Source organism: Heterocephalus glaber, unplaced genomic scaffold, assembly GCF_053883595.1.
Source record: "Heterocephalus glaber isolate CG9 unplaced genomic scaffold, H.glaber_assembly_v1.0 deba00001457, whole genome shotgun sequence".
Classification (NCBI taxonomy): Eukaryota; Metazoa; Chordata; class Mammalia; order Rodentia; family Bathyergidae; genus Heterocephalus; species Heterocephalus glaber.
The window spans coordinates 22,251,912-22,279,650 of NW_028258305.1; the positions used below are offsets into that span (position 1 = coordinate 22,251,912).

Genomic DNA, 27,739 nt, shown 5'->3' on the forward strand with positions numbered 1-27,739 from the left:
AAAGGAAATAAGAGAAGAGGAGGTAGTGAGAGAAGTTAAAATTAAAGACAAGTTTTAAATATTCCTTTTAAACCAGCAATGCCAATCTCCTGTTTATCAACTGTGCTACGTAAAAGTTGGTCTGGATTGAGTTCTGCCTCTTTCCCTCCCCACCTTCTTGGGAAGGCAGAAGGAGCAACAACTAGAGAGCAGACAACCAAGAGGGCTCTGGAAAGCTGAGAACTGGCTGCATGGATTTGGGCATTTGGTGACAGGGAGTGGCCTCTGGCACCTTGACATGGCAGCATTTTTCCATCCTCAGATGTTCCTCTAACTTCACGGTCACGTGGAGGCACACCCAACAAGGCACTTCAGAATCCAACACAGAACCTGTGTACAATTCTGAAAGCCAAATCTAAACAAGCTACAAAAAGCACCGTTCCCTTCCTTTATTACGTGCCAAGTATGTGCCAGGCTCAGCACCAAGCATTTGGGCATACAGTATCTGCACAGCAAGATGGTCTTTTTTTTAAAAAAAAACCAACCCATTTTACATATAAGGAAACTCTACTACTGGACTTCCCCCAAAGCCAAGTACTTCAGCTGCTCACATGTCCCCAAGGACTCAAGTCTGCATGACATGCAGAAACTTATGCCTGAGTTTTCCTGTCAAATCAGAGCTGGATTTTGCAAAACTTCATCACACATAATCATCTCAGTCCTAGACCAAAAGTAGTTCTAGGAAGGACATAGGACTGGGGCAGAGCGACACAGAGAAGGCCCTAATCCTATAGAAGCACAGCCTGGCCACTTCTGATGCGCAAACATTGGCCAGAGGCTACAAGGAGAAGTGTGCATTTCTTTCGCAAAATAATCTCTCCAAAGAAAACCCAGACAAAGTGACCTGGCCTTCCTGAGCAGGGAGGAAAGCTCTGCCTCCAAGATTCATGCTGAACTCTTAACCCTGCCTCCTCATGCCAACCCCAGGGAGTGACTGGATCTGGCTATTTCTTTTCTTTTCTTTTTTTCCCTGTGGTCCTCTGCTAACACCACAAATTACGTTTTCAGGGACTCAAGGCCGAGATTGCAACGATGTTGTAATAAACATAACCAGGACGAAATGCCTTCCCATCATATTAGATGATGCCATTTCCCACCAATCAGACTCCTCGGGCAGGCAGACCACTCACCAATGAGGGACCAGACACAGGCTGCTGCGAGGGGGAGACCTGGTCATCTGCAACTAAAAATAAGGGCGCTTCACCATTGGCCTGCCACTTTGCAACAGGAGTTGGGACCCACACACCCGTTGCCACACGGAACGACCCACATAGGCAAAAACTTTCACAGCCCAGGGGTTCACATGGGTGGGCTGGTCTGTATTTATTTTTCTGTTTGCTTTCTTAATTGGATGACTTGAGGAAAGACCTGATCCGGAGGGAGACCCCTGGCAGACACACCCTCCCATCCAGACACATAGGTTTCCACAAGCTCTTCACAGACACACACAGAACTGGAGGGTGGGGGTGGGGTCCGAGACACTTACCTGTCCCGCCGTGTCATAGAGTCCCAGGAGGTACTGCTTGCCCCCCACAGTGACGCTGACTGCAAAGACAGAAGTGAGGGTGGGGACAGAAGCTCACAATGACCTGGGCTCTGGGGGAACTTCGGTCCCCACCTTGACCCTCCTCTCCCAACCCAGATGGAGGCACGTGGGCGCTCCCTGGGAGATGTCACCCCCTTTTCCTAGCGCCCAGCTCACAGTGAAGTAGCATGAGATGGGGTGTGATGCGCCCCCCAAATCCTTTAGCCACATCGCGCATGGTACCCCCAAATGTTCCCCCCAGAGGCTTGGGGCAGTAGGGGAGGCACCTATGGGAAGGTCAAGGAGGGCACCGGGACAATGGGCAGTGGGGACGAACAGGGTCGGGTAGGGGGCGGTAAGAGGGGTGGGAGCTGCGGCGAGGGGCCGTGGGAGGCTCCGCCCGGGAGCGGGACAGCACCGGCTGAGGGCTCGGGGGAGGGAAGCGCAGCGCGCTCGAGCAGGCGGCCGGGGGCTCCGCCAAAGTTGCTCCAAAGTTCCCGGGCCCGGGGAGCTGCCCCTTAGCATTCGCGGCTCACCGGCGTAGTGGTCGAAGACGGTGGGCACGTACTCCTCGGGGAAGGCGTCGTTGGCGTAGCTCATGAGCAGGCACGTCTTGCCCACCGCCCCGTCGCCCACCACCACGCACTTGAGCATCAGCGCGCCGGGCCCGTGAGCCATGCTGCGGCCGGCCGGCCTCCGGGCATGGTCCCCGCGCGCCCCCGCGCCGGCCGGGCTCAGCCCCAGCGCGCCTGGGGGGGCCGACGCCGCTGTCCCCCCGGCCCCATGCGGCGGCGCCCCCCGCCGGAGGGGAGGGCAGGGAGCAACGGGCTCGGAGCGCAGCCGCCGCCGCCTCCGCCTCGGTCGCTGCCGCCCGGGTCCCCTCGCCGGTCCCGGTCCCCACGCCCGCGCGCCCGCTTTCCCCGGCGCCCGCGCCCTCTCCGCGGCCCGGCCTCCCCGGGAGGCTCAGCCGGATCATAAGACCGGCCGGCCCGGGGGAGACAGCAACTTCGCGGAGGGCGGCCGCGGGGAGGGGCCGGCGGCTGTCCCCGCCCCCGGCGAGTCCCCGCGAGGGCGGTGGAGGGCTCGGAGGAGGAGGAGCCAGGCGCGGGAGGGGGCGGTGCCAGGGCTCCTCGCGAAAGTGCGCGCCGCGCGGGGAGGCGTTCGCAGGCTTCGGCGATGACGCAACCGTCGTGCGGAATGAGATGTGTGTATTTACACTCCGCCTGCGGGGCTGCAGGGATCCCTTTGGCCTCTTCGTGCTCCAGGAACTAGCGATCGGGAAGAAAGGGAGGCCGACAGGGTAGTAAAAGGGACAAGGGCACGGGGGCCGGCGGGGTTGAGGTGGCAGGGTCCTTGAGCTGCAAAGCAGCAACTCCAGGTGTCCTGCTTCGTCCCACCCCCACCCCACGCCTTTCACAGCATGAGCTTGAATCATTTTCTGTGAAGCTGGTGACTAAGGGAGATGCAAGCGCGTGAACCCTTGAAGCCTCCCCAACCTGCCAGAAAGGGGAGACCCCGCTGGCTTTGGGCCCGGCCCAGGTACCTGTGCTCACCTGGGAGGCGGCATTCTCCGATGATGCCTCCTTCGGTCCCCAAATTCCCTCCGAGGTACTTGGTTGTGAAATCTGATGAGTGGTGCACCCTCCTGCTCTAAGTCTGGGCAGGCGACCCCCGCCCTTCCGTCTGGTAAAGCCTGAGGTCGCGCTATGCCCAGGTCTGGTTTTAGAGTGTGCTGCCGCTTTGCACGTGGGACGCGGGGTGGAGGGGGCTCCTAGGCCGCTGCGTCTCATCCCCAGCCTGCTGACCCAAAGGAAATCGCTTCCTTTTATCGATTCGAAGCAGTGCACAATGCTGTGCTAGGAGTCAGAATAGAGGTTAGACCGGGGATTTAGCTCAGTGGTTTCGCTGCCTGCTGCGCAAGCGCAAGGACCCTAGTTCGATCCCCAGTACCAAAAAAAAAAAAAAAAAAGAAGTTAGTTGAACCCTCGCCCCTAGGTCAGAGTTGAGTAAACTGATGCCTGGAGAGGTGATGTGGTGTCCCCACAGGCAGCCAAGGTCTCAACTGGGAGCACACATTGGGACAGATCCTGATTTCTCCATTCCCGGGCCTCGGTCCTCAAACCCTGAGTCTTATTTCCACTCTCCCGGGAAGATTTCCAGGGCTAGTGAAAGTTCCTTGTGGATTCACGTTCAGATCTCTTCAGGTCCAGCTTTTCCATATCTTAGTGTGGGTATTTCACTGCAGTTTTACATTGTGCATGACTCTGGAAGATACTTTATATGTACTAAATAGCAGGTTAAGAAAGGTGGTACGATGCTTTCAAGTCAGGTCTTGCCACTTACTCTTAGTGGGGAAATGTGTAGAACATGTCCCATTCTTTATCTGGAGGACCATTTGCTCCGAAGCATTTGCTGGGACTACTGTTCTGAAAAGAGTGTCTGTCAGAAGTAATTGAGGGCACTGGGCCAGGGGAGCTGATTTGGCTCTAACACAAGTTACCAGTGTTAACTCCAGCATGTTGCTTCCCCTATCTGGACTTTGGTTTTCTGTTTTATAAGTGTGAGCTCATCTTGCAGGGGGCCCTGAGTTCAGGATGCTCTGGGAGAAGCCCAGGGAATGTGAGCACACTCCAAGTGGGGAACTGATGTCGGGTGAATCATGCAGTGGTGACTTCATTGGCAACAGTGACCTCATTCGTTTGGCCCACAGTAATGCCAGACTGCCAAGAATACTGAGGGCTCTGGGCCCATCCCATCTGGCATGGAAGTGGGGTGGGAAGGGGATATCATGGATGGGCCCACATCAGCTCCTGAATGCAGACCCCCACAGGACACCCACCCCCCACCACCACCCCACTTCCCATAGACATAGAAGATAATGCCCCAAATGGTAAAAGAGAAACACACAAAACCCATTTCTCAACTGTCAGGGATTGGGACAGGAAGCAACTTTGTTTCTAAGCATCCCACAGACTCTGCTTGCTTTTTTCCTTTTGTTTGAACTGCAAATGTTGAAACAGATATAGGTCTGTCTGTTTGAGAACAGTGAACTTTTCTATGTAACCTTCGCCTTCTCTTTTCTTTACTCCCTCCTTCCTCCTTGTCATTGATCCATTCAGCATTTCATTTAACAAGCATGTATTGAGGTCTACTAGAAGCCTGGCTTTATTCTTGAGCAGAGGAGGAGGAGCTGGCAAGCCAGTCCCTGGAGGAGAAGCGGAAAGGAACTGATGAGCAAACAGATAATTACTATATAATGTGATCGGTGCTGCAGTAAAGAATAAAGAGCAGGCTTCTGGAAGCAAAGAGGAGATGGTATGCACAGTTCTGAGTGTACTGAGGAAGGATTTCCAGAAACAGGGTCATGGCTCCAGGGTTTAAAAGGCTGATAGGAGTAAGGAAAGAATGCCCGGGAAAGGCAGAGGTCCCTGCACCAGGACAAGAAGGAACCACACACAGCTTCCTAGGAATGGTGAGTTTTCTAGGGTGGAGAGAAGGCAGGGAACTGGTTTGTGTTTAACTGGGTACCATATAGCCAGTCCATGGGCTTCGGAAAGCCACGTGAAAGCAGCGCCCCACCTGGTTGGGCTGCCTGCACTGTTCAGAGATGAAGGGCCAGGGCTGAAGGGGCCACGGGGCGAGAAGTCTGTCCCACACCCTACCAACAAAGGCACAATCCTGGTTTGTTACAGTTGGGGGAGATCTTGCACAGATGTAACTTCTGTTTATCAAACCCTGCACCCACAGGGTTGCATGCCCCCAGAGGGAGACACCTTTAGCTGCTTGCCAAGGAATGAAAGCACTATGCAGGCAAGCAACCACCCCCAGAATAAGGATGTTGCTATGGTCAGAATCTTAAATGTCTCCCAGAGGCCATGTGCTAAAGGCTTTGTCACTAGCCTGTGGCACTACTAGGAGGCAGTACAATCTTTGGATGTGAGGTCACTCAGGATGGCCCTCAAAGGGGATTTGGCATACTGGCCCCTCCTCTCTGTTTGCTTCCTGACTACCATGAGGTAAGCAGGCTCCCTGTCATGTACTCCCCCACTCCCTGCCATGTTGTTCTGCCTCGCCACAAGTCCACAGGCAACAGAGCTAAGCAGTCATGGACTGAAACCTCTGAAACTGAGTCAAGATAAACCTTCCTTTTAAGTAGATTAACTCAAGTATTTTTGTCACAATAACAGAAAGCTAACTAACCTGTGTTTGATGAAGGGAAGTATTTGCAGGGAATCTGCTGTGTAGTGTGGGACCTGGGCACTGTCCTGGGTATTTGATGTTCAGGATGTTGGTATAGGTCTTTGATTTTTTTTTTCCAGTGCTAGGAATCAAACCTAGGGCCTTGCACATGCTAGGCAAGCACTTTACGTCTAAGCTAATCACCAGCCCAGTAGGTCATCTTATTTCATCCCCAAAACAATCATGGAAGTAAGATTTTTAGAGAACCAAACTGTTTGCTTCTGCTCAATGATCTTTCTGATTTCATATCTGTCATCATGTGGTTTAATTAGAAGGCACCACCTTGCTGTGGCAAAACAGAACAGCTCAGCGTTACAGCCTGTGTTATAGTTTAAGTGCGCACACCTCCAGCAATTTGAAGACTCGGGAATCCGAAAGTTACTTGAAGAGATGGAGAAAAATCTTTATTAGCTGGCTAGCTCAGAATTTGTCCATTCCAAATTCTGAGCCCCAAGTTGAAATGGAAGCAGAATTATATAGAGACCTACAAGGTAGAGAGGTGGCCCCATGTGCCAGGCGAGCATGCTCATAGAAGCAGAGTTGGGGAGTTAACAGAACATTCTTGAGACACACACCTGGCCAGCTCAGTTACAGAACATTTTGATACATTGGGCAGGAGGAATACATTTCTGGAACAAAACATTTTATGGACTACTCTGATTGGGTCTATGAGCCCTTCCCACCGAAGCATGGAGTTTCACTCCTACCCAGATTCTGTGGTTCCTCACAGTGGGTGGCAGGTATGGGAAGGAGTCTGTGTTGGGGAGGCTGCCAAACTGGGTGTTGCTCAGCAGTCAGTGTTCCTAGCTACAGCGGACATAAAGAATTTGAGGAGAGAGGCACATGTCAAGGGAAGAAGGAGGAGGATCCATGTCAAATCCAGGATTTGTTCCATATGTCAGCCAATTGCTTTGTGGATACAGGAGCCTGTGCTTACTCCAAATCACTTATCCCTGATTTGGCTCTCTTCTCCCTCTCTGAAACGCTTTCTTAGGGATTATCAATAAGGAAGTAAAGTGATTATCAGTCTTTTGTCTGGTTCTGCTGTGCGCTCTCATGATGCTTCTTTCCTCCACACATGACCCATATCTTCAGATTGCAGCCTCTTCCCTCTCTATGCTGTCTTGCCATCCAGACCCCCTTGGACTACTGTCTTAGTCACTTTTCTCGTTGCTGAGACAAAATTTCTGACACCCAAAGTTAAAGGAGGAAAAGTTTATTTTGGCTCACAGTTTGTAGAAGTTTCAGCCCATAATTGGCTGGCTCCAAGGCAGGGTGCCATGGCAGAGGGGCATCACAGAGAATAGTTCATGGTGGGCAGAAGGCAGCAAAGCAGCAAAGTAGCAAAGCAGCAAGTGACAATACCAGCACTCTTTCTGTCCCTTATATTCTAGCCAGGCTACATGCCCTTAGGGCAGGTAGCATTCACACCCAGGGTGTGCTTTCCCATTATCCACACCCAGAATGATCCCAAACCAATCAGTGGGCTAATTTACTAATCACACACCCGTAATCCCAGCATTACACTCTCTAGATCCAGCCACCTCTGAAAAGCCCCACCTATGACCTCATGAGGCTTTGGGGAGACAGCTAGATAAAAGCCATAACAACTACCTTTATTCTATTGTGCCATTTGCTATACCTGTTTCTCTTTTCCTTCCCACTGACTACACCCATATGCATCCTTTTCTCTTTGGGCTTAGATATGACATACATTGCATAATATTTTGTGCTAAGACATTAATGGCTTGAACACTGCAACAATTTCTTAAAGGTCGATGGTCCCTAATTATCACCATGATTAAAAAATAATTAATTTGCCCCATTTGGTTTTCATTTCCACTTAGAATATATCTACATCCATTTTTCCAGTTCATGACCTCCCAGAAACTCAGATGTGTACCTCAGCCTCTGAGAATTTTGGTTCAAGTACCCTTGATAATGTTTTGTCATCTTCATTTCTGTCTTCTGCAACCTCGGTTCAAGAGACCAGTCATTCTAACTGGTCAAATCGTCATTCATTGTTAAACTGTAGGGAAGGACACTTCCTTAGAGGTTGCCGGAGTGAAATATTCATGTGATCTATACATGGCCCTTTCCCATAACCTCCAAAGAGGGCTGGAGTAGATGCCTCTTCTAGCAATAAAGTTGGCCTTTTATCCCATCCTTCAGTTCTAAGAGTGCCAGAATACTATCCAGGCTCACAGTTCTTGCTCTACAGTAGATATTTTGGCCACTGAGCATTCAGAACCACATTTTGAGTTGGAGAATCTTCTACTTTGTGAGTCTTGGAGGGTGAAAAGACAAGCCCTTCTACAAGCTGGAAATTACAGGCTCTTGCTTTCCTTGTCAGATTCAAGAGCTAGTGAAACTGAAGTTAAATTCAAGGTGCAGTCTCTCTGTCCCTCTGGGGGTGTGGCTTCAGCAGGGGGTACACAGTTCAGTTCCTGACATGGGAAGTGGCATGTCAGATGGGCAGTGGTGGTGGATGTGGTATAATTGAGTTCCTGGTTCAGAAGTGACAGTGGTATGCATGGGTTCTCTAGAGGTTGGTGACAGCAATGGTACCAGAAGTAGTTTCTTACGGAGTAGTTCCTGACGCATGTGTTGGACACCATTCCTATCCTTGAGTAGCCTCTCTAGTCCTCTCACAGTCCTGTAAGCTACCTATTATTCTTCTAAGATTCCTTTTCTGTTTAACCAGCCTCAGACAGCTTCTGCTCCTTGCACTCAACCTACTGAGGAGTTGGAGAAGTAGATCACTATGTTGAATATGCTTCATGTGCAAAGACTATGTGCTAGACTTATGTTCCTTATTCAGGCAACTTGAACAATGTACAAGATGTATGAAATCACAGTGCTCAGATATCAGATAGCAAGCAGTGTAGGATTATGGTTCCTAAAAGAAGGGAACAGAGGAGGCAAGCTCTCTACTACCCCAACTTCCTGTGGGCCTGCTTTCTGAACAGAAGCACACTGAGAGGAACCCAGACAGAGTGCAGTGGTCTTGCTCAGCTGATGAAGTCACTGGGGAGATTTTTCAAGGCACAGCACCATGGATGAGGAAGTATGGCAGCAAAAGGGATCCTGAATCACCCCAATCTGTTATTGAATACTGCATTTCCTCAGTATGCAGGGTAAAATTTCTCATGATGAGGCAGGCATAGGCATACCTGGGCATTGTGAGGTGATTGGGCACCCAGACCTCACACAGGGCTGAGAGATGTGGGATTCCAACCAACCAATATGTAGAAGCCTTGTAAATGTCCAGAGAATTCAGTAGACACTACATGAGAGTTATGCTTTTTTTCCCCCTGGTACAGGGGCTCAAACTCAGGATGTTGAGCTTGCCAGGCAGGCACGGCACCACTGAGGCACATCTCCATCCACATGAGGGTTATACTTGAGGAGAAGGATTAAATTAGTCTTGGAGTAGAGGTAACTCCACACATCCCCCAACATGGTTTATAAACAAGCCTCAGAAGAAAGCAAGTTTGTTCACTACAGCTATAACTGCCAGCCAAAACAAATCCATTATTTTTAAAGGACAACAAAATAGACATCTGTTAAAGTTTAGATAAAAAGTGTCCCCCAAAAGCCTCATGTGTTTGGTGATTGATGGAATCATGGGGGCCACTGATCAGATGAACCCACTGATGAGTTCATAGCTGAATGTACTGTTAGGAGGTGGGGCCTAGTTGGAAGAGGTGGGTCACTGGGGGTGTGACTTGGAAGGGTGTATATCCCTCCATGCCTCCTCCCTTCACTCTCTGCTTCCTGGAAGCTGTGAAATGAGCAGCTTTCCTCCACCAGATCCCTTCACCATGCCCTTCCTGCCTCGAAGCCAGCCAACTGTGGCCTAAAACTTCTAAAACTATGAACCCAAGTAAACTTCTCCTCCTTCAAGTTGTAGGTATCAAGTCTTTTGTTTCAGTGATGAGGAAAATAACTAAGACAATGTCCAACATCATAAAATTAAGAATGTTACAAATTACCTGATATGCAAATGAGTAGGGAAATGTAGCCCCAAATCAGAACAAAACGTAGTCCATAGAAACAAACCCAGATATAACAAAGATAACAAAATTAGCAGACAAAAATTTAAAAGGAAATTTAAAATATGCACAAGGATTTAAAGAAAAACACAAACACAGTGAGGAGGAAAAAAGATGTTTAAAAAGAAACAAATGGAACTTGTAGAGCTGAAAAATAAAACACCTGAAGTGAATAATTCACTGGTTGGTTTAAGAGCACTTTGGACATTGTAGATGTCTGTGACATTGAAGACAGCAATAGGAACTATCCAAGCTAATACACCCACAGAGAGAAACACACACACACACACACACATATGGAAGCCCAGAGCCCCAATGACCTGTAAGACAACATTAAATGATTTAGTGTATACACATAATTGGAATCCCAGAAAAGGCCCGAGGGTAATTATTTGAAGTTACAATGGCCCAAACCATGTGAAATTATGAAATTATAAACTTAATTAATGAAATTATAAACTTAAAGATCCAAGAACCCCAGCACCCAAAGCAGGAAACATACAAACTTAAACCACATCAAATAAGCACTTCATAATTAAATCACCCAAACCAGTAATAAATAGAAAAACATTTAAAACAGAAAGAGAAACAATGCAAACTAGGACTTAAAGGAAAGCATCTTTTCCCCCCAAAAAACTGGGAATCAAATTCAGGGAGCACAGAACTACAACTCTAGATTGTTAAAAAGATTTTTGAAAATGGGTGTCTCTAAAGTTGTCCGCATTGGCTCAAACTTACTATCTTCCTGTCCCAGCCTCCCTAGTAGCTGGGATTTCAGTTGTATGCCACCACTCCTAGCTCGAGTAGCATCTTTATAGCAATGAAAGAAAACTGTAATCTAGAAATCTATATCCAGTAAAAAAAAAAACCTTCAAAATTGAAGGAAAAAATTTGTTTCAGACAGCAAAAGGCTTCAAGGATTTTTTTTAACCAGAAGATCTTCATTACAAGAAATATTAAAAGAAATTCTTGAGGCTACGAGATGAAAGCTTGGATGTATACAAAACAATGAAAGTACTAGAAAAGATAAATATATGAGACATTAAAAATTTTTTTAAAGATATTTGACCCTCTAAAGCAGAGAAAATAGCAATATATTGTGTGGTTTATATGTAAAAATAAAATCAACAAGAATAACAAGGATTAAAAAAAATCAAAGTATATTCTTATAAAGTTTTCACATTATACATTAAGTTGTACAGTATTACTTGAATATTGTCTTTATTTTTGCTGTGAAAACAAAATGCCTTAGGCTAGGTGATTTCAACATAACAGAAATTTATTTCTCATTGTTCTAGAGGCCAAGATCAAGGCACAAGCAAACTTGGTGTTTGCTTGGGGCTCATTGCTTCCAAGATGGCAACATGGTAACTTGTTGCTTTGTCCTGTATAGGAAGAGGAAGAGAGAGAGGGAAAGGGGTGGGGGGAGAGAAACTGTAAGCCCTTTTATAAGATGACATCACATTTGTGAGTTCTCCATCCTCCGAAATCCAAAGGCCCCATCTCTTAATACCATTACCTTAGGATTTAAGTCCCCACATATTCAACCATGAAAAAGCAATTTAGAATAGATATGTGCTTCATTGTGGATGAACCTCAAACACTTAATCCTTAGTGAAAACAACCAGACACAAAAGGTCTGTATGTTTCATGTTCAGAACAGACAAATTCATAGAGACAGAGTACAAATCGTTGGTTGCTATAGGTTAGGGGTAGAGAGGTAAGAGGGGAAAATGAGGATCACCCACTTAACATGGAGTTTCCTTTGAGGGGTGATAAAAATGTTTTAAATCTAAACAGAGGTGGTGAATGTACTAAATGCAATGAGTTAGTCACCTTAAAATGGTTAATTTTATGTTATTGTGAAATTCACCTCAATTTCAAAAAATGTACCACCACCCACAAAAGAAAGCCAGGAAAAGTGCTGAAAAAGGAATAAAGAACAGCTGGGCCAAATAGAAAACAAATAACATGGTGATAGACTTAAACCCAAGCATATCGATAGCAACATCGTGTGTGATGACACCAAGGGAGGTTGCAGGGCTGCTGGCTCTGCTGCCCACACAAATGAGGGGGGCTGTGAGAACCTCTGCATTTGAGGACTTCAAAGGCAAAGTCTGTCTGATCTCTGAAGCTGTGAAGAGATCTTCTCTTCTTCAGAGAAGAGAAGAGGGAGCTGTGAAGAGAAGAGGATGGTGATTCTGGGTTCCTGAGGGCTAAGTGGGTTTATGATCAACCCTGAGAGAGTGGCAGTCAAGGGACATGACCACCTCACCCACACCACCATCTCCACACTGTGAACAGACCTGAAGTCCTTTCTGTTTCTGTTCAACCCGTTCTCTCCTGGAGCTACCTGGGTCTATCACATGCTTCAAGGATCCCAAGAATCCTGACCCCATCAGGGGAGAGGACTCTGGATGTAGGTGTTAGCAGACTGAGTATCCACACCCTAGAGATGTGAGAAACAGAGTATCTGGGTCCTGCCCTGAGTATTCCTGAGACCTACAGGTAAAGGGAATTTCCAGAAGATGCCATAGGCCCAGGGCTAACCTTTAATCCCTTCATGACAATGTGAGCAAATAGACTGTAAAAATACTGAAATAATGTCCCTTTGCTTAGTAAACACTCCTGCCATGAGCTTCCAGGAGCCCAGTCACTCCTGGCCTTCCCTGCCCACTCTGATCTCCTGATTCAACATCTAAAGCATTAATGTCTGACTGAGCAGGGGGCTTTGAGAACCCTGTTTCACTCTGGTTGGTCAGTCAGTCATTTCATTGTCATCCTTGATTAAGGTATAGGTTAGAATTGCAGGAACCTTCATGGGCCTACAAGTCACCTCTACGAGTATAACAGACTTAACCAGGACCCCAGGCAAATTCATCTGAGTAATTTCCATTTTGAAAATTCTTGTGGAGCTCTGTGTTCCAGCAATGTGGGCAGGACAGAAGGAAGTGGCCCTCTGGGCTACCTCTTTCCATCGTCACATTCCTCTCTCCTTCTTGATGAGGGTTGCCAATCCCTAAGGTTGTTGGTGTTTTATAGGGCGGACTGTGTCCTTACCATTCATCTATTGATTCATGGGCCCAACAAATTGTTATGATTAGACTACTGCTAGGTACTAGACACTGTCAAACACATCGAAAAGGTAGACACTGTGGAACATGCAGAAAAGGTAAGTGGAAAGAGTACTCCTCCCAAAGAGGTCTCCAAGAAATCCCCTAGACATGGTTAGGAACCAGATTGGATAGATAAATATGTTGTCTTCCTTGTCAACCAGAACCTTCTCTGTGCCAGGGATTAAGTTGTGTGTCCTTGCAGAGATGAGGCCAGCCAAAACTTGTCACGGTGACAGTTAAGTCATTACCAAAGCTGTGCTCGGCATGTGAATGCATCAGCTGAGCCTAAAGACTAATAGCAGACATTGCTCCCATGTGTTCTTGAGCTGGCAGAGCATTTGTACTTCACTTTGGGGCTGTCCCTGCCTCCAGCTTGCAGGCTGGAGGCTTGGGAAGCCAGCTTCTTCTGGAGAACTATGTCCCAGCCTTCCTTGCCGTTCTCAACCCCCTGGAGGCTTCCCGGGGCTCTGACCTCTCTCTGGCCTGGAGGAGTGTGGTTCTAGGTAGGATAGGAATTGAAGCTGTGGTAGCTGAGGCCAGGGAAGTGGGGCTTGGTGAATGACCACATCTGATGTTCACTTAGCACTTTCCAAAGCTCCATCACTCCCTGCATCCTTTGGCAGGTTCCATCACGAGGGTGGCTGGACTCCTCACTAAAACCTTGCTTTTACAGATGTGAGTTTGTCCTTACCTTGTTGCTGTTCACAACCGTGGCACAGTGCAAAGCATGAAAGACTACTCAGTGTCAATGTCCAGTTCAAATTCCAAGAAGGCTCAGAGGGACTGCCCTTAACTGAGACCCCTCAATGTGAATCTCACAAGGACAGCCCTGAACTGAAGCTTCTCTGGGTTTTTATAGATAGAAGCAGGAAGGAAGGATAAAGGAAAAAGGAAGGACATGTATGCATGAATTCATTTAGGGGGATGGAGAAGGACAGGAAAAGGACAGGGGAAGGTGAGGATAGTGTGTTACATGACTGACCTAAGGGTCAATCTAAATGATAAATAGAAATAGGGGGAGGACAAGGGCCAGAGCATTTGTTCCTTAAGGCATGCATTTTGATCCTACTTAGACTTGAGGTCCTATAGGCTGTAACCATGCAGTTCTGGAGATTTTGGGTGTGTGGCTCCAAAAGTCCCTTACCTCTGCATATCCACTTCATACATACCTCTGGCCAACACCCCCACATCACCTAAGACAGGACTTGGGCAGACTGGATCTTTATCCAGATCACCCAACCTGTGAGTGGCATCAGGACTGGGATCCCAACCTCTGATCCAAGTGCAGTGCACTTCCCAGGATGCCAGGCTGTGGCCCATCACAGCATCCATGCCAGAGGGTTACTTCCTGTGTTGGGGACAGCCTGCTTCCTCTCCTCGTGAAGGGGGGAAGTGAGTCCTGCCTTGGAGCAGTTACCATCCTGCGACGTCTCCCATCTGCCCTCGAAGGCCGATACTAACGGTTGGGGCTGCAGAAACCCCTTGTACACCACATGGCCAAATCTAGACCACTCCTACCTACCCATTCCCCATGTCAGAAGGGGCTTGCTTTTTGGGATGAGTGTGTTCTGATAAGATGATTGAGAGGGAACATGAGGTCTTCCAAGGTACATTTTCTTATGTAACAGTAGATGGTTGCTTAACTACTTCCTAAGGAGGGTGGATCAGATAACGTGTGTGTTTCAGTCATTTTCTATTGCAAATCTCAGTAATAAATACATTTTTCATTGTGAACCAGAATACATAACATATGTGTATATACAGATACATATAACAAAGGTTTGACAAAGCAATACTTAATTTTACTACCTGCAATGAATTCTGGATTTTCTATTTCATTTGGTTTCAAATGTACTTTATGCTACAGAACTATACACTTAAAATGGTTAAAATGACAAAGTTTATGTATATTTTAGCACAAAACCAATAGATATGTTTTATTTTTGAAATGGAATTTCCAGCTTCTCTAAAAAAAATCAGGTCTATGATGCCAAGTCCACACTGTCTAGCGTGGTAGAGGTCTGGGCCTGGGCAGTGTTTGCCATCTGAGAAGGAGATGGAAATGAAGGGCTTTTCTTTTGGGGGAAGCTGCCCCAGAAACTTTAAGCTATGTAAATTTGAAGCAAATTGCTTCTGCGGAGGACCCAGCTGCTTTGAAGTAATCTGCCAGCAGATGTTTTAGAGAAGTTAAGTTGTAAATTGTTAATGTAAATGATTTTGGCTGTAAATAATGTTTCCCCGCTTACATGGCTTTCTCTTTACCTGCATGGTTCCTGCAGGCTTTAGCCTTCTCCAGCTGGGGCCAAAGCCTGCTTTACCCTGGAGTGGTGGAGTTCTTGGACTACAACTGCATGTGACTCTTACTGCCAGCACTGAAGCAAAGATAAAGTTTTGCAGGCATTTCTGATTTTCTCTCCAGGTGTCTTTCTGACCAAATGAATTCTCTTGCTTCAGCTTGCTCCCCGGAGAGCAGAAGGCCTAGTTCCTGCTTACCCCACCCCCACCTAGAGCCTATCAGCTCTGCCCTGTGAGTGCCACACCCCTAGTCGTCAACCCTGACAGCCTTTCCACCTTGTGCTCTTTCTTCCATTCCCAACACCATGTCACTTGTCCTAGGGCCTGACCCTGTGGTCTCCATCTGGTTTATAGTTGGCTTCTCTTGCCTCTGCCCCGGCAGGCTAATCTTCCTGAAGCAGGTATTGGTCAGGTAACAGCCCTGCTCAAAAGTGGGGCTTTTGGCCTACTGCCCAAACTCTCAGACACTGACAAATGTCTCCAGTCAAACTGAACCCCAATATCTAGATGCTCCCCGCAAAAGCCTTTCTGCTGCTGCCAAACCCATTGCCCCTCTCCACGTGCCCACCACTCTGCCTTTGCCTGCAGTATTCTCCGCATCTACATGCCCTCATTCTCTCTCTGCTTATGGAGGTGTCCATCTGCAAAGCCAATCTTCATTCCTCCCTCCCTGATGGACTCCTCACCCTCAAGACCCCTCTTTCAGCTGGAGTCTACAGCCGCTGCAACCACTGTCCTTTCTTCCCTGTCCCTTAGCCCAAACCACTGTGAGAGTAGCAGGTATCTTTCCACCTGTCTAAACCAGCATTCTCTCTGGAAACGCCAAGGCATTCAATGGTCTCAGTAAAGACTCGAGTCATTCTTCCTATTTGAATAAATTCTTCTTAATGAATACTACCAATAGTCTACCTTTCCCAGGTGACTCTCCTGCAAATTAGGGTGCTACTTTGGATCTGCCCGAAACCTTGTTTTCTTGTCGGAGTTCTCCTACATTGCCGTGTACCCTTTCATTCATCTTCATCCCTATTCTTGCACTGGTGTTTGATTGTCACCAGTGGGACATCTCAAACCATCCACCAAAAGATTTAACTGTCTGCAGGGTAATACTTGGTAAAAGAGACATGAGGAGCTTGGGGTGGGGATTCAGGGTTAGATCCCTTCATTCCCAGGCTGGTATCTGCTCTGTTCTCTACTGCCTGTCTCTCATGCCTGCCCAGTACCTAACATACTGTTCAACAATCGATTCTCGGCCTTTTGGCTAAGATCAAGTGCATACTGTTCAACAAATATTTGTTGAAATCAAAAAAAGGATGCACTCTTCCCACATACTTAATACTATACTTAAAATCCCCAAAAGGATTTCCTAAATTTCTTCACCGACTTCCTGGATCGTACAAGTTGCCCTGCGCTCCGAGCTCTGGAGAGCCCCTTACCTTCCTCATGATGCAGCGCTGTAGTCCTGAAGCATCTGAAGGCCCCAGTCTGCAGCTGCTTCCCTTTTGGCCAGTGGTGAGGAGCCCTCACCAACAGGGTTGACCTCAGACTCTCTTACAAACCTAGCTGGAGTGAAGCACAGTTGCTTCAGGGTCTGGACAGTCTCACATAGGCAAGGACCCAAGAAAGAGAAATTGCACTTCCTCTAAAGACTCTCTTGCACCCACAAACACAAAATCACCAGGTTTGAAATGTCTCCGCCAAGGTCATAGGGAGGGGGAAGGGCTTGGGTATGCTGGCAATATTCCTGTTCTTGACCAGGGTAGTGTTTAGAGGATATTTTTGCTTCATAGTAATTCTTTAAACTGTACATTTACATTCTGTGCACTTTTCTGAATGTGCATTAAATTTCACAATAAAAAAGCCAAAATCAAAAAGAGGAAAGTTCTCTCTTCACCTCCAAATGTTTAATCCAATGTGTCCAGTAACAGTTTGCTCTAAGCCCTGCTGGAGGAGTTCCTGTTCTCCAGCCGTTTCCAGAAGAAGTAAAAGTGGTTGGAACAACAAAAGACACTGAATCTAGCTCTGATTCGTATCTGGAAAATGGGCCACGCTGTCCTCATCTTCACGAGGAATCCAGAGGCTCAGGAAGTGGTGGGGCTTCAGTGGGGCCTGAAAATAAGGGTGGGATTTAGCAAGTAGAGGAAACCAGGGCAGGCCATTTTAGTTGTGTGTGCAAAAGCTGTTAGGTGGGGCTGGGTTGATGTGTTCAGGGGGCAATGAAAAGCTTCTGGTACTGAAGAGGTGGTGGGCCGTAAGCCTGGCTTGGAGCCCTATATGCTGTCCCCAGCCCCAAACACAAGGCAGGGGAATGGATGCCAGGCAAGCCTGCCTCGGCTGAGCAGAGGGTTCTGAGCTCTCATGTAAGAGCACACATTTGTGTTTCTTGGTTGGTTTTGTTGTTTTGCTCAAGTGACAGGCCCATGTGGGCTTATAATCCCCATCCCAGACAGCCTGGAAGTTTCATCTGCCAGATGCATTATACCGAGTACACACATTCCTGCAGAGACATTGGCCGCAGCCCTGACTTTGAACCCTACCCCACCCTGCAGCTGCTTTTGAGTCCTGGCACTAAGAAATGTTAAGAAGTAGGGGTGCAGGGACAAGCATGAGGACCTAGGACTGTAGAAGCTGCAGTAGGGATGCGTGGAGGGCCCTGGAGTTCAGGAATTTCACCCACCATCACCAAGGTTACGGCTGGTGTCTTGAGACTGGGCAAAGGTGCCATGAAGCACTGGGAGAATCTCTGAATTCCAGGCAGAGCTGCTTGCTAAGTTTCAAAAGCAAGACTAAAATAACTTTTCACTTCAGTGAGTAGAAATCGAATCAGTGCTAGGCAGTCAGTAAACACAAAGAGGAACTGTGATGAAAAATGAAGCCTAAGTCAGAGAAGAGTTAGTTAACAGTAGCAGCAGTAGTAATGTTGATGACAGTTACCAAGCATGAAGGTTAGCTCTGTGCCTAGAGCAACAGTCACTTCTTTCATTTAACCCTCACGATAATCCCATGATGTGGATGCTATTATTATTTCCACCATACAAATGAGGAAACCGAGTCTTCAAGGGCCAGGGTCCTTTGCCAGAGTCATACCAATGGTCAGTGCAGAATGAGGCCTTCCAGCAGGCTGACTCTGGAGCCCAGACTGTGAGAGCTGGCCATGCCCACTCATCCCCCATCTGGGCACAGAGAGGTGCCTGCCTCTCAGACTGGAGCATGCCAGCCCCTGTGGCAGGTGTGACTCCCTTAAAGACCATCTGGTGACTTTTACTTGTGCTAATCTCTCATTAAACCTCCCCCAGATTTGGCTCCCCAGGCCACTCACATCCAGGGAAAGGAGGCCGTGAACTGCCAGTATGACAGCTGTAGTTTTCATTAGTAAATTAATAAATGCCTGCCAGGGTCCACATGCGTCTGTTAAGGCGAGCCCACCCTGGAGTGGAGCCCACTTCATGCCAACTTAATTGAGATTCTCAGTGTGCAGGGAAGCGCCTGGCCCTGGCCTGAGTGCCAGAGAAATCCCTCTTGTCCTTCTCTTGGCAGACATGGGCAGCCGTCCCAAGGGAGAGCCTGGCTATATTATGGATTCAGGCTGCCTGGTCAGACTGTGAGGGTCGTCTGCACAAAGAAGGGAGCCACAGTGCCAGGTTCCGGGTTATGTTCCAAGTTCCACATTCTGTGTGCAGACTCCTGGCGCCAGAGCAAAGGCGGGCCTTGGCAGGAGACTGGTAAGTTCAGTTACAGTGTTTTTTCCTTCACACACTTAACCTGTGGCTTCCTGTGGCTTCCTGTGTCTTGTGCTTCCTCTGCTTTTAGTCCACAGTGGCTCCCAGAGCTAGCGATGAGCATGGTGACTCAGGGAGCTATTGTTTGAAAACCACTTAATTGACTTGTTATCTAGAAATGGAGAATGTTTTACTCTTTCTACAAAAATATATTTTTTTAAAAGTGGATCCTAAAATAATGGGAGTAGATGGGTTAGTTTTTTGTTTTGTTTTGTTTTGTTTTGTCGTCTTCCACTGACAGCGTGTCTTGCTGAACTCTAGGGCTTGATCTCTGTCATGAACACTGGGTTGTTTTCTACAAAGCTCAGTGAGTGAGTGATACATCTTTGTGGACAGCATTGTGTGTGTGTGTGTGTGTGTGTGTGTGTGTGGTAAAGACACTTAACATTAAATCTGCCTTCTTCATAAATGTTTAGATGTACAGGCCAGAATTGTTAGCTACATGCATGTTATTATGCAATATAGCTCTGGAACTTTCTCATCTTGAATGGCCAAGATTCTACACACATTAAATAGCGACTGTCCATGTCTCCCACCCCCTGGTCCCTGACAACCATCCTTCTATTTTCTGCTTCTATAAGTGTGATTATTTCCAATACCTCATGTAAGTGGAACATACAGAATTTGTCTTTTGATGACTTCCTTATTTCACTTAGCACAATATCCTCAAGGTTCATCCATGTTGTAACATGTGATAGGATTTCTTTTCTTTATGAGGAGGAACACTATTCATATATATATTATAAATATATTCATTTGTGTATATATTCTTATATATTATATATATATACTATTCATATATATATATATATCACATTTTCTTTATCCATTTAGTCTTCAATGAATGTTTAGGTTGCTTCCAACTCTTGGCTATTGTGAAAGCAATAAACATGGATATGCAAATCTCTCTTTGAGATCCTGTTTTCAATTCTTTTGGTAAATACCCAGAAGTGGTAATCCTATTTTTAATTTTTTGAGGAACTTCCATACTGTTTTCCATGATGGCTGCACCATTTTACCTTCCCACCAACAGTCCACAGGGGATCCAGTTTCTATAAATCCTTGCCAATAGTTGTAATTTTTTTTCTTTTATAACGGTCATCCTAACAGGTATGAAATAATATCTCATTGTAATTTTGATCTGCATTTCCCTAATAATTAGCAATGTTGAAGATCTTTCCATATACCTGTTGGCCACTTGTATATATTCTTTGGAGAAATGTCCATTTAGGCCCTTTGCCCATATATAGTTTGCATTTTTTCCCATTCCAAAGTTTTCTTTTTCACTCTGATAATTGTTTGCTTTGCAGCACAGAAAATTTTATTTGATGTAATCCCACTTGTCTATATTTGTTTTTTTTTCTCTTGGCATCATATCCAAGGAATCATAGCTAAGACTAATATAAAGTTTTCATCTGTGTTTCCTTCTAGGTGTTTTATAGTTTCAGGTCTTATATTTAAGTCTTAATCCATTTTAAGTTGATTTTTGCATATGTGTAAGATAAGGGGCCAGTTTCATTCATCTGCATGTAGATATCCAGATTTCCCAACATCTTTTATTGAGGACACTGTCCTTTCTCTGTTGCATAGTCTCAGAATCATTGTTGAAGACCATTTAATTGTAAACCTGTGGCTTTATTTGTGCTCTTTATTCTGTTCTTTTGGTCTATATGTGTCTTTATGCCAGTAACAAACTGTTTTGATTACTTTAGTTTTGTAACATGCTTTGAGGACAGGAAGTGTGAGATCTTTAGCTTTGTTATTTTTTCTCTAGATTGTTTTGACTATTTTCCTTGACTTCAGGGTTTTACATAAAACGTAACAATCAGGGCCGGGGATTTGGCTCAGTGGTCTCACTGCCAGCTGTGCAAGCGCAAGGACGGAGTTTGATCCCCAGTACCACCCCCCCTATTTTTAAATTGAAACTTCAATCACATACAAAAAATTGTATGCTTCCCTCCACACATATTTTGTTATTGATACCACAACTTATGCCTTTTTATATTATGTATTCACTAGCTTATCTTTGCAGTTGTTTTTATACTTTTGTCTTTTAACTTTATCCGAATTAAAGGTGACTTATGCACCACCATTAGTTTATATTATTACAGTACTCTGTGTTTGCCAAAATATTTAATTTTTATCAGTGAGTTTATACTTCCACATACTTTCATGTTCTGTTTAGTGTCCTTTTATTTCAAATTGAAGTATTACCCTTAGCATTTCTTGTTAGGCAAGTCCAGTGGTAATGAACTTCCTCTGTTTTATTTCTTTTGTGTGTATGTGTGTGTGTGTGTGTGTGAGTGTGTGTGTGTGTGTGTGTGTGTTGGGATTGAACTCAAGACCTTCACACTGAGTTACATTCCCAGCCCTTTTTTATTATTTCTTATCTTGTGTTAGCGTCTTGTTAAGTTGCTAAATTGCCTGGGTTTGGTGTGAATTTGTGATCCTCCTGCCTCAGCCTCCCAGAGTTCTGAGATTATAGGCATGTAACACCATCCCTGTCTCTTTTTCCCTTTCCCTCCATCCCTGCCTTTCTTCCTTTGTGTTGAGGTGGAATTCTTGCTATGCTTTCCAGACTGTCCTTTGTCTCCTGTGGTCAAGCAATCCTTAGCCCTCCCAAGTAGCTGGAGCTACAGGCTCAGTTTCATTCTCTTGCTGCTTTTTTGTTTTTGTTTTTGTTTGTTTGTTTTTGGTACCAGGGATCGAACTCAGGACCTCGAGTTTGCCAGGCAGGTGCTTTGCTGCTGAGCTAAATCCCCAGCCCTGCTGCTTTCTTTTTGACTTTGGACAATTTGCTTATAATATGTCTTTGTGGGCACCTCTCTTCTTAGTTGGACTCTGTTGGACTTCTGGAATCTAAATATCCATTTATTTCCTGGATTTGAGGAGTTTGAGGGTATTATTTCTCCAAAAGCTTTCTGTTCTTTTCTCTTGCCCTTGTCTTCTGAGACTCCCATCATGCAGATGCTGCTTCACTTAATGGTGTCCCATAAATCCCTTAGGCTTTTTTTACTCTTTGTCATTCTTTTTTATTTTTTTTCCTCTTTTGACTGGTGTCTTGCTCCTGAGACAAAATACTTGACACCCATAGTTAAAAGAGGAAAGGTTTTATTTCACCCCATGGTTTGTAGAGGTTTCAGTCCATAGTCACCTGGCTCCAAGGTATAGCATGAGGGGCATCGAAGAGGAGAAAGAGCCCATGGCAAAGCAGGCAGGAGGCAGTGAAGCAGCTACAGCAAGCTTCCCTTCCCTCTCTCCCTTTATATTTCATCCAGCTGGGGATTTACCTCAGTGGTTCCGCCATTTGCCTCACAAGCTCAAGTCCGGAGTTTAATCCCTGGTACCAAAAAAAAAAAAAAAAAAAAGAAGGAATAGCTCCTGTTAAAACTGAATAAATAAATATATTCCATCCAGGCTATGAGCCTGTTGACTGATGCCACCCACACACAGGGTGGAGCTTCCATTATCCTCACCCAGAACTATGCTAAACCCATTGGTTTATCACACGTCCTTAATCCCAGTATCATGCACCCAAGATCCAGCCACCTCCAAAAATCCCCACCTATGAGGACATGAGGCTTTGGGGGGACATCTAGATACAAGCCATAACAACTGGATAATTTCAAACGACCTGTCTTCAAGTATATTGATTCTTTCTTGTGCTTCATCAAATCTGTTAATGTGGTCCTCTAACAAATTTTAAAATCCAGTTAATGTATTCTTCTGGTCCAAAATTTGTGCAGCAATTTTTGTATCCCCCATCTCGTGTGTGTGTGTGTGTGTGTGTGTGTGTGTGTGTGTGTGTGTGTGTCATGCCAGGCAAGTACTCTGCCACTTTTGAAAATCTGAAATCCCAGGTGATATTGGGAGAGATTCTAACAGCAGCAGGTATAAGGTAGGAGTCGGAAAGTTGTATTTATTTCTTAAACGTCCCCAGGTAATTCAGGTGCATACACAGGTTTGGAAATCATTCCCATTGAAGTCTGGTTTTAGTCCCTGCCACCTCTCAGCTCTCTCTAAGGTGCTGTTATCTGCCTAGCAGAACTCTCCTTCTTTGTATCATTTGAAGGCTCTTGAAGTCTTTCTGCCTCCAAACAGCCTTCCTGGACTGAATCCTGTCTGACCACAATTTCTTGTGACTCTTCCCAGTCCTCCTCACCTCAACTGTGCATGTTTTTTCCATTTATATATTAGTTGGGTATTTCCATTCCACTGACTTCCTGTGTGAGTCTTAGGTCATCCATGCCTAGAGAACTTGCAAAATAGGTCTGCCTTAACTCTCTATTATCATTATCTGGTGAAAATCTGAGTGGAGCAAGTATGGACCTCTGGATACCCAGGTGGAGGCCTCTATTCTCCTAAGGGATAGCCTCAGACAAACTGCTTTCCCTCTCTGAATCTCAGTTTGGTCACCTGTAAAATAAGAGTTATGGAGATAGTCTCTGTGATTCTCCTTTCCAGGCTCTCACTTTATTTCTCCTCCTCGTGTGTCCTCCACAGCTGGGGAAGAGGAACTTCAGAGACATTCTCGAAAGTCCACCCTCACTCAGAGAAACCAAAGGCCCCACCAGCTCTTTCTCCAACCCCCTTTCTGAGAGAAGCCATGGCTCTAACAGATGCTGGTGTGCAGAAGCAGATTAAGCACATGATGGCTTTCATTGAGCAGGAAGCCAATGAAAAAGCAAAGGAAATAGATACTAAGGCTGAGGAGGAGTTCAACATTGAGAAAGGACGCCTTGTGCAGTCCCAGCGACTCAAGATTATGGAGTATTATGAGAAGAAGGAGAAGCAGATAGAGCAGCAGAAAAAGATCCAGATGTCCACCATGAGGAATCAGGTGAGACTCAAAGTCCTGACAGCCCGAAACAATCTCATCTCAGAACTGCTCAGTGATGCAAAGCTGAGGCTCAGTAGAATTGTGGCGGACCCACTCACTTACCAGGAGCTACTGGATAAACTAGTGCTGCAGGCTCTGCTCCAACTGCTAGAGCCAGTGATGATTGTGCGCAGTAGGCCTCAGGACTTCCTCCTCATGGTGGCTGCAGTGCAAAAAGCCATTCCTGAGTACATGATGATATCCCAAAAACAAGTGCAGGTCCAGATTGATCAAGAAGCACACTTGGCTAGGAGTGCAGCTGGAGGCGTGGAGGTCTACAGTTGCAATCAGATGATAAAGGTTTCTAATACCCTGGAAAGTCGACTTGATCTCTCTGCCCAACAAAAGATGCCAGAAATACAAAAGGCTTTGTTTGGAGCTAATGCCCACAGAAAGTTCGTTGTGTGAAACTCTGGAGAGTGAAGCTGGGGTTGAACTGCTAAGTCTTACGTTATTTGGGCAAAGGAAACTTGTAAGGCTTCTCCTCTTTGAAAGTCTTGCTATTGTCCTATATTTTTTTTATGAAAGAAAGCTTTAGCTCTGAATAGCTAAGGCATTATATTTTGTTAACTTTGCAGTAAAGCTCAGATTAATGCTCAGAAACCAAATTCCAGTTCACTCATATCGAGAAGAACATGTGGGCCATTTTGTGGTCTGTGAGTGAAGCTGTCTTTTGTTAGTGTACCCTTGGTGGTATGTGAATCGTATTCTTTTTTGTTTGTTTGTTTGTTTTTGGTACGGGGGATTGAACTCAGGACCTTGCACTTTCGAGGCAGTTGGCGGAACCACTGAGCTAAATCCTTGGCCCCTTTGAATCATATTCTTGACCCGTAGGCCTCTGTGTTCTAAGTTTCTCCCATATGCATGTAAGGTGTGTTTTCTTCTTTTTTCTTTTTTTTTCAGTTTTTTGAGACAGGGTCTTGCTGTGTAGTCATGGCTAGTCTTGAACTCACTATGTAGGCCAGGCTGGCTTCGAACTTGCCAAAATCATCCTGCCTCAGCCTCTTGATTGCTGGGATCACAGGTGTGTGCCACCACACCCGGCCTGCAATGTGTTTTCCATCTTTCGTTTCAGCCTCAGCAGCTGTGCTTGTGTTATTTAATGAGGCTTGGAGGTCCCTCTCATGTATACAGGGCCAATATCATGGGTGTCTGGTCAGAGGAGTCACCCAGGGCTCCAGATTCAGAAGGCCCAGCCCTTGTGGTTAGTGTTCCAGAGCCTCGAAATTCCTCCTTTTACCTGTGGAATTGTGATTTCTAAGTGAAGCCTTGATCGTGCCAGAGATTGAGAGCCTAAGCTCACGCATGCTACTGACTCCCAAAGTCTGCCTACCTCCCCCAGACAGTTCTTAGGCACGTATTTCCCAGCCCATGCACCCCTGAGGCCCAGCCTTTCCTTAACTTACTGGTGAATCTTAACACCCTCTGCTGGGCAAGAACCTGGGGTACCTGCAGGGAGGGTCAGAGTAGGGTACCTGTGTGCTTCGGAGTTTCAGGGCAGGCCTCACGGTGGCCAGCTGTGCCTGACCCAGACACAGTGCGTAGATCTGGGCTGATGCTTATCAAATTTCCTGGGCCCCAAGGGCAGCAAAATATTCTGTGCCTGGCAAAGTCCTCTCCTGGACAGCTCAAGCCTAGGGGGACTTGTGCTCATCTGCTGCAGTCAGCTCGTGGCACCTTCTGGGAGAGGCCAAGAAACACAGACGGTGTAATTGCAGTGGTTTTGCATATGGGCATTGCACTATATAAAAATGAATGGTAAAAATCACGCTAATAGTTTAAATTTTTAATTTCTTTTTGGAAGACATTAAATAGCAAATAAATACTGTGAAAAGTGGGGAGAGAGAGAAAGAAAGGGAAAAAACTTTGTAGTTTAGTATTTTAATTAGCACTTTTTTTGGTTCTTTTTAAACAAAGGATCTCACATTTTTATTTTGTACTTGGCCCTGAAGATTATGTAGCTGGTTCTGCAGGAGTATGTGTGCTTCAAGGTCTAATCTGTGCCCGAGCATACTTTATTTATTAAACATTTTTGAAGAAAACAAACCCCAAGTGACCCTCTCCAGGACAAAGTTGTGTCCTATGTGGTTAGTGCCACATTGCAAGGAGCTCAAACACAAAGTAGGGAACAGGTTATTAATAAACAGATCCCTTACAGGACATGGAGGCAGGAATCTCTCATCACCTCAGCAGAAAGCTGGCACTGGGACTCAGAAACCCACCTGAAGTCCTCTGTAAAGCCACTTCATTTTTTTTTCTTTCAGGAATGACTTCCTCTGCTATACCCAGCTTAAATGGTGGGATATGGGTGGTCCAAGTGCCAAACCCTCCGTGTAACAGTGCCAGAAACAAACTTGCTGTCCTTGAAGCCAGTTCCACTGCTCTGAGAAGGAATCCACTTGGCCCAGTTTGGGTCAAATGCCCGCCTCTGGTCGAGTCGGCGTCTGGGGCAGTTTCTAGAGAAAGAAAGGGCTTTGCCAACTGGACAGATGCCCAAAGGGTGTCTTCTGTGTGGGCCCTTTGAGTTTCAAATTCTTTCAGTGAACATTTTCTAAGTGACAGCAATGGGGTAGGCACTGTGCTGGTTGGTGTGCTCCAAGAAATATGATCTGGTCCTGTCCTTTAACAGGTCATGGACAAACGAACAGATGATGACTGTGGTAGCCATACAACATGATGAGTGCCAGCCTCGTGGTGATACAAGATACTGTGGGAGTGGGGCCAGGGATTTAGCTCAGTGGTTTCACCGCCTGCTGCGCAAGTGCAAGGAACCGAGTTCGATCCCAGGTACCAAAAAAAAAAAAAAAAAAGATACTGTGGGAGTACAGTGATTGGAAGGGGTGGTCACAGAGATCTGTTGGGATTGAGCTAGAAAAATAGCTCCAGGCAAAGGTGTGAAGTCACGTGCAAAGGCCCTGTGAGGTGAAAAAGTAGGGTGTGTTAGAGGAATGTATGGAGGTTGAGGGTGAGGAGGCCGTGGATGAGACCATGGATGACACTGGGAGGATGGGCAGGGTGGGATTACATGGTGTCATGCATCCTGCTTTAATTCTGGTGGGTGGGTGATGCGGGGCCTTAAATAAGTGTGAGACAGTGAGACCTGTACTGTAGAAAACACCATCCTAGTGTTACGTATGTGAAGGACAAACCGGAGGAGGAGTGAGATGGGAAGAAAGAGGCGGGGGGGTGGGGGGGTGGCGCTCATCAGCTTCAGTGAGTGATGAATAATCTCCCCAGCTCTTCTGTGAGGAAGTGAAACTCATACACAGAGACACAGGTCGGGAGAGATTAGAATCAGGGCCAGTCTCCTGCAGCCTCCCTCTCCCTTCTCCACCCTCATACGCAGAGTGACTTGCCCAGAGCTTGAGGCCTTCCTACAGTGTCACATCATCTTATAACTTTTTCTCCTACCCTTGGAACTACCTCCTGTCCCAGACATCATTCCAGGCCAGGCCAGGCCGGCCTCCCCTTCCCAGCTGACCAGTCCCCTGGCTGCCTCGCCTTCTGGGAACTCGGCTTCTCTTCCTACTGTAACCTAAGAATGTGCAGGACCCTGTAGCCTTCCCAGCTCTGACTCCCTGAGCCAACCTCGATCTGCTGTTGGTCCCTGCTGTTAACTTATCTCCAAAAACATGGACAGTTGTGTAGATTTTATGGAAGTTTTGTAGGAAATTGAAGCCTGTGGGGCAAACTGTCTCCTAGGTCAGTCCAAGCATCTCTATGCTTTCCCAACATTTCTCTCTCAGTTTCCAGCCCCATGGATCCCAGTCTTCTCCTTCACTGAGTCTCCTTAGCAAAGCAAGAACTAAGTGACT

The 27,739-nt window shown here is 46.3% G+C and overlaps 2 protein-coding genes and 1 long non-coding RNA gene across 6 annotated transcripts in view; 1 reads left to right on the forward strand and 2 right to left on the reverse strand.

Annotated features, from left to right (window-relative positions):
* The window catches only part of Rhoq (ras homolog family member Q), a 38,529-nt gene extending 35,052 nt beyond the window's left edge, over positions 1-3,477 (reverse strand). Inside the window, exons 1-3 of one of the 4 annotated variants that reach the window (XM_087216427.1) lie at positions 3,118-3,477; positions 2,101-2,832; positions 1,526-1,584 (exon numbers count right to left, since the gene is read on the reverse strand). In XM_087216427.1, coding sequence (XP_087072553.1) covers positions 1,539-1,584; positions 2,101-2,832; positions 3,118-3,131 — 792 coding nt within the window. In that variant the 5' untranslated portion in view covers positions 3,132-3,477 and the 3' untranslated portion in view covers positions 1,526-1,538. Of the gene's footprint in view, positions 1-1,525; positions 1,585-2,100; positions 2,833-3,117 lie in introns of those variants that run through there. The other 3 variants (XM_087216426.1, XM_004839396.4, XM_087216428.1) reach the window with 3 other exon arrangements.
* A 13,671-nt stretch (positions 3,478-17,148) lies between these two features.
* Positions 17,149-18,773, reverse strand: LOC147826983 (uncharacterized). The gene is made up of 2 exons (XR_015453137.1): positions 18,586-18,773; positions 17,149-17,375 (listed from the first exon to the last, which is right to left on the reverse strand). It is a non-coding gene; the product is annotated as an uncharacterized LOC147826983 (long non-coding RNA).
* A 36-nt stretch (positions 18,774-18,809) lies between these two features.
* Positions 18,810-27,061, forward strand: Atp6v1e2 (ATPase H+ transporting V1 subunit E2). Its single transcript, XM_021253818.2, has 2 exons — positions 18,810-18,988; positions 23,549-27,061. Exons 1-2 carry the CDS (start codon positions 18,918-18,920, stop codon positions 24,330-24,332), a joined length of 855 nt encoding a protein of 284 aa, XP_021109477.2. The 5' UTR covers positions 18,810-18,917; the 3' UTR covers positions 24,333-27,061.
* Positions 27,062-27,739: the final 678 nt, after the last annotated feature.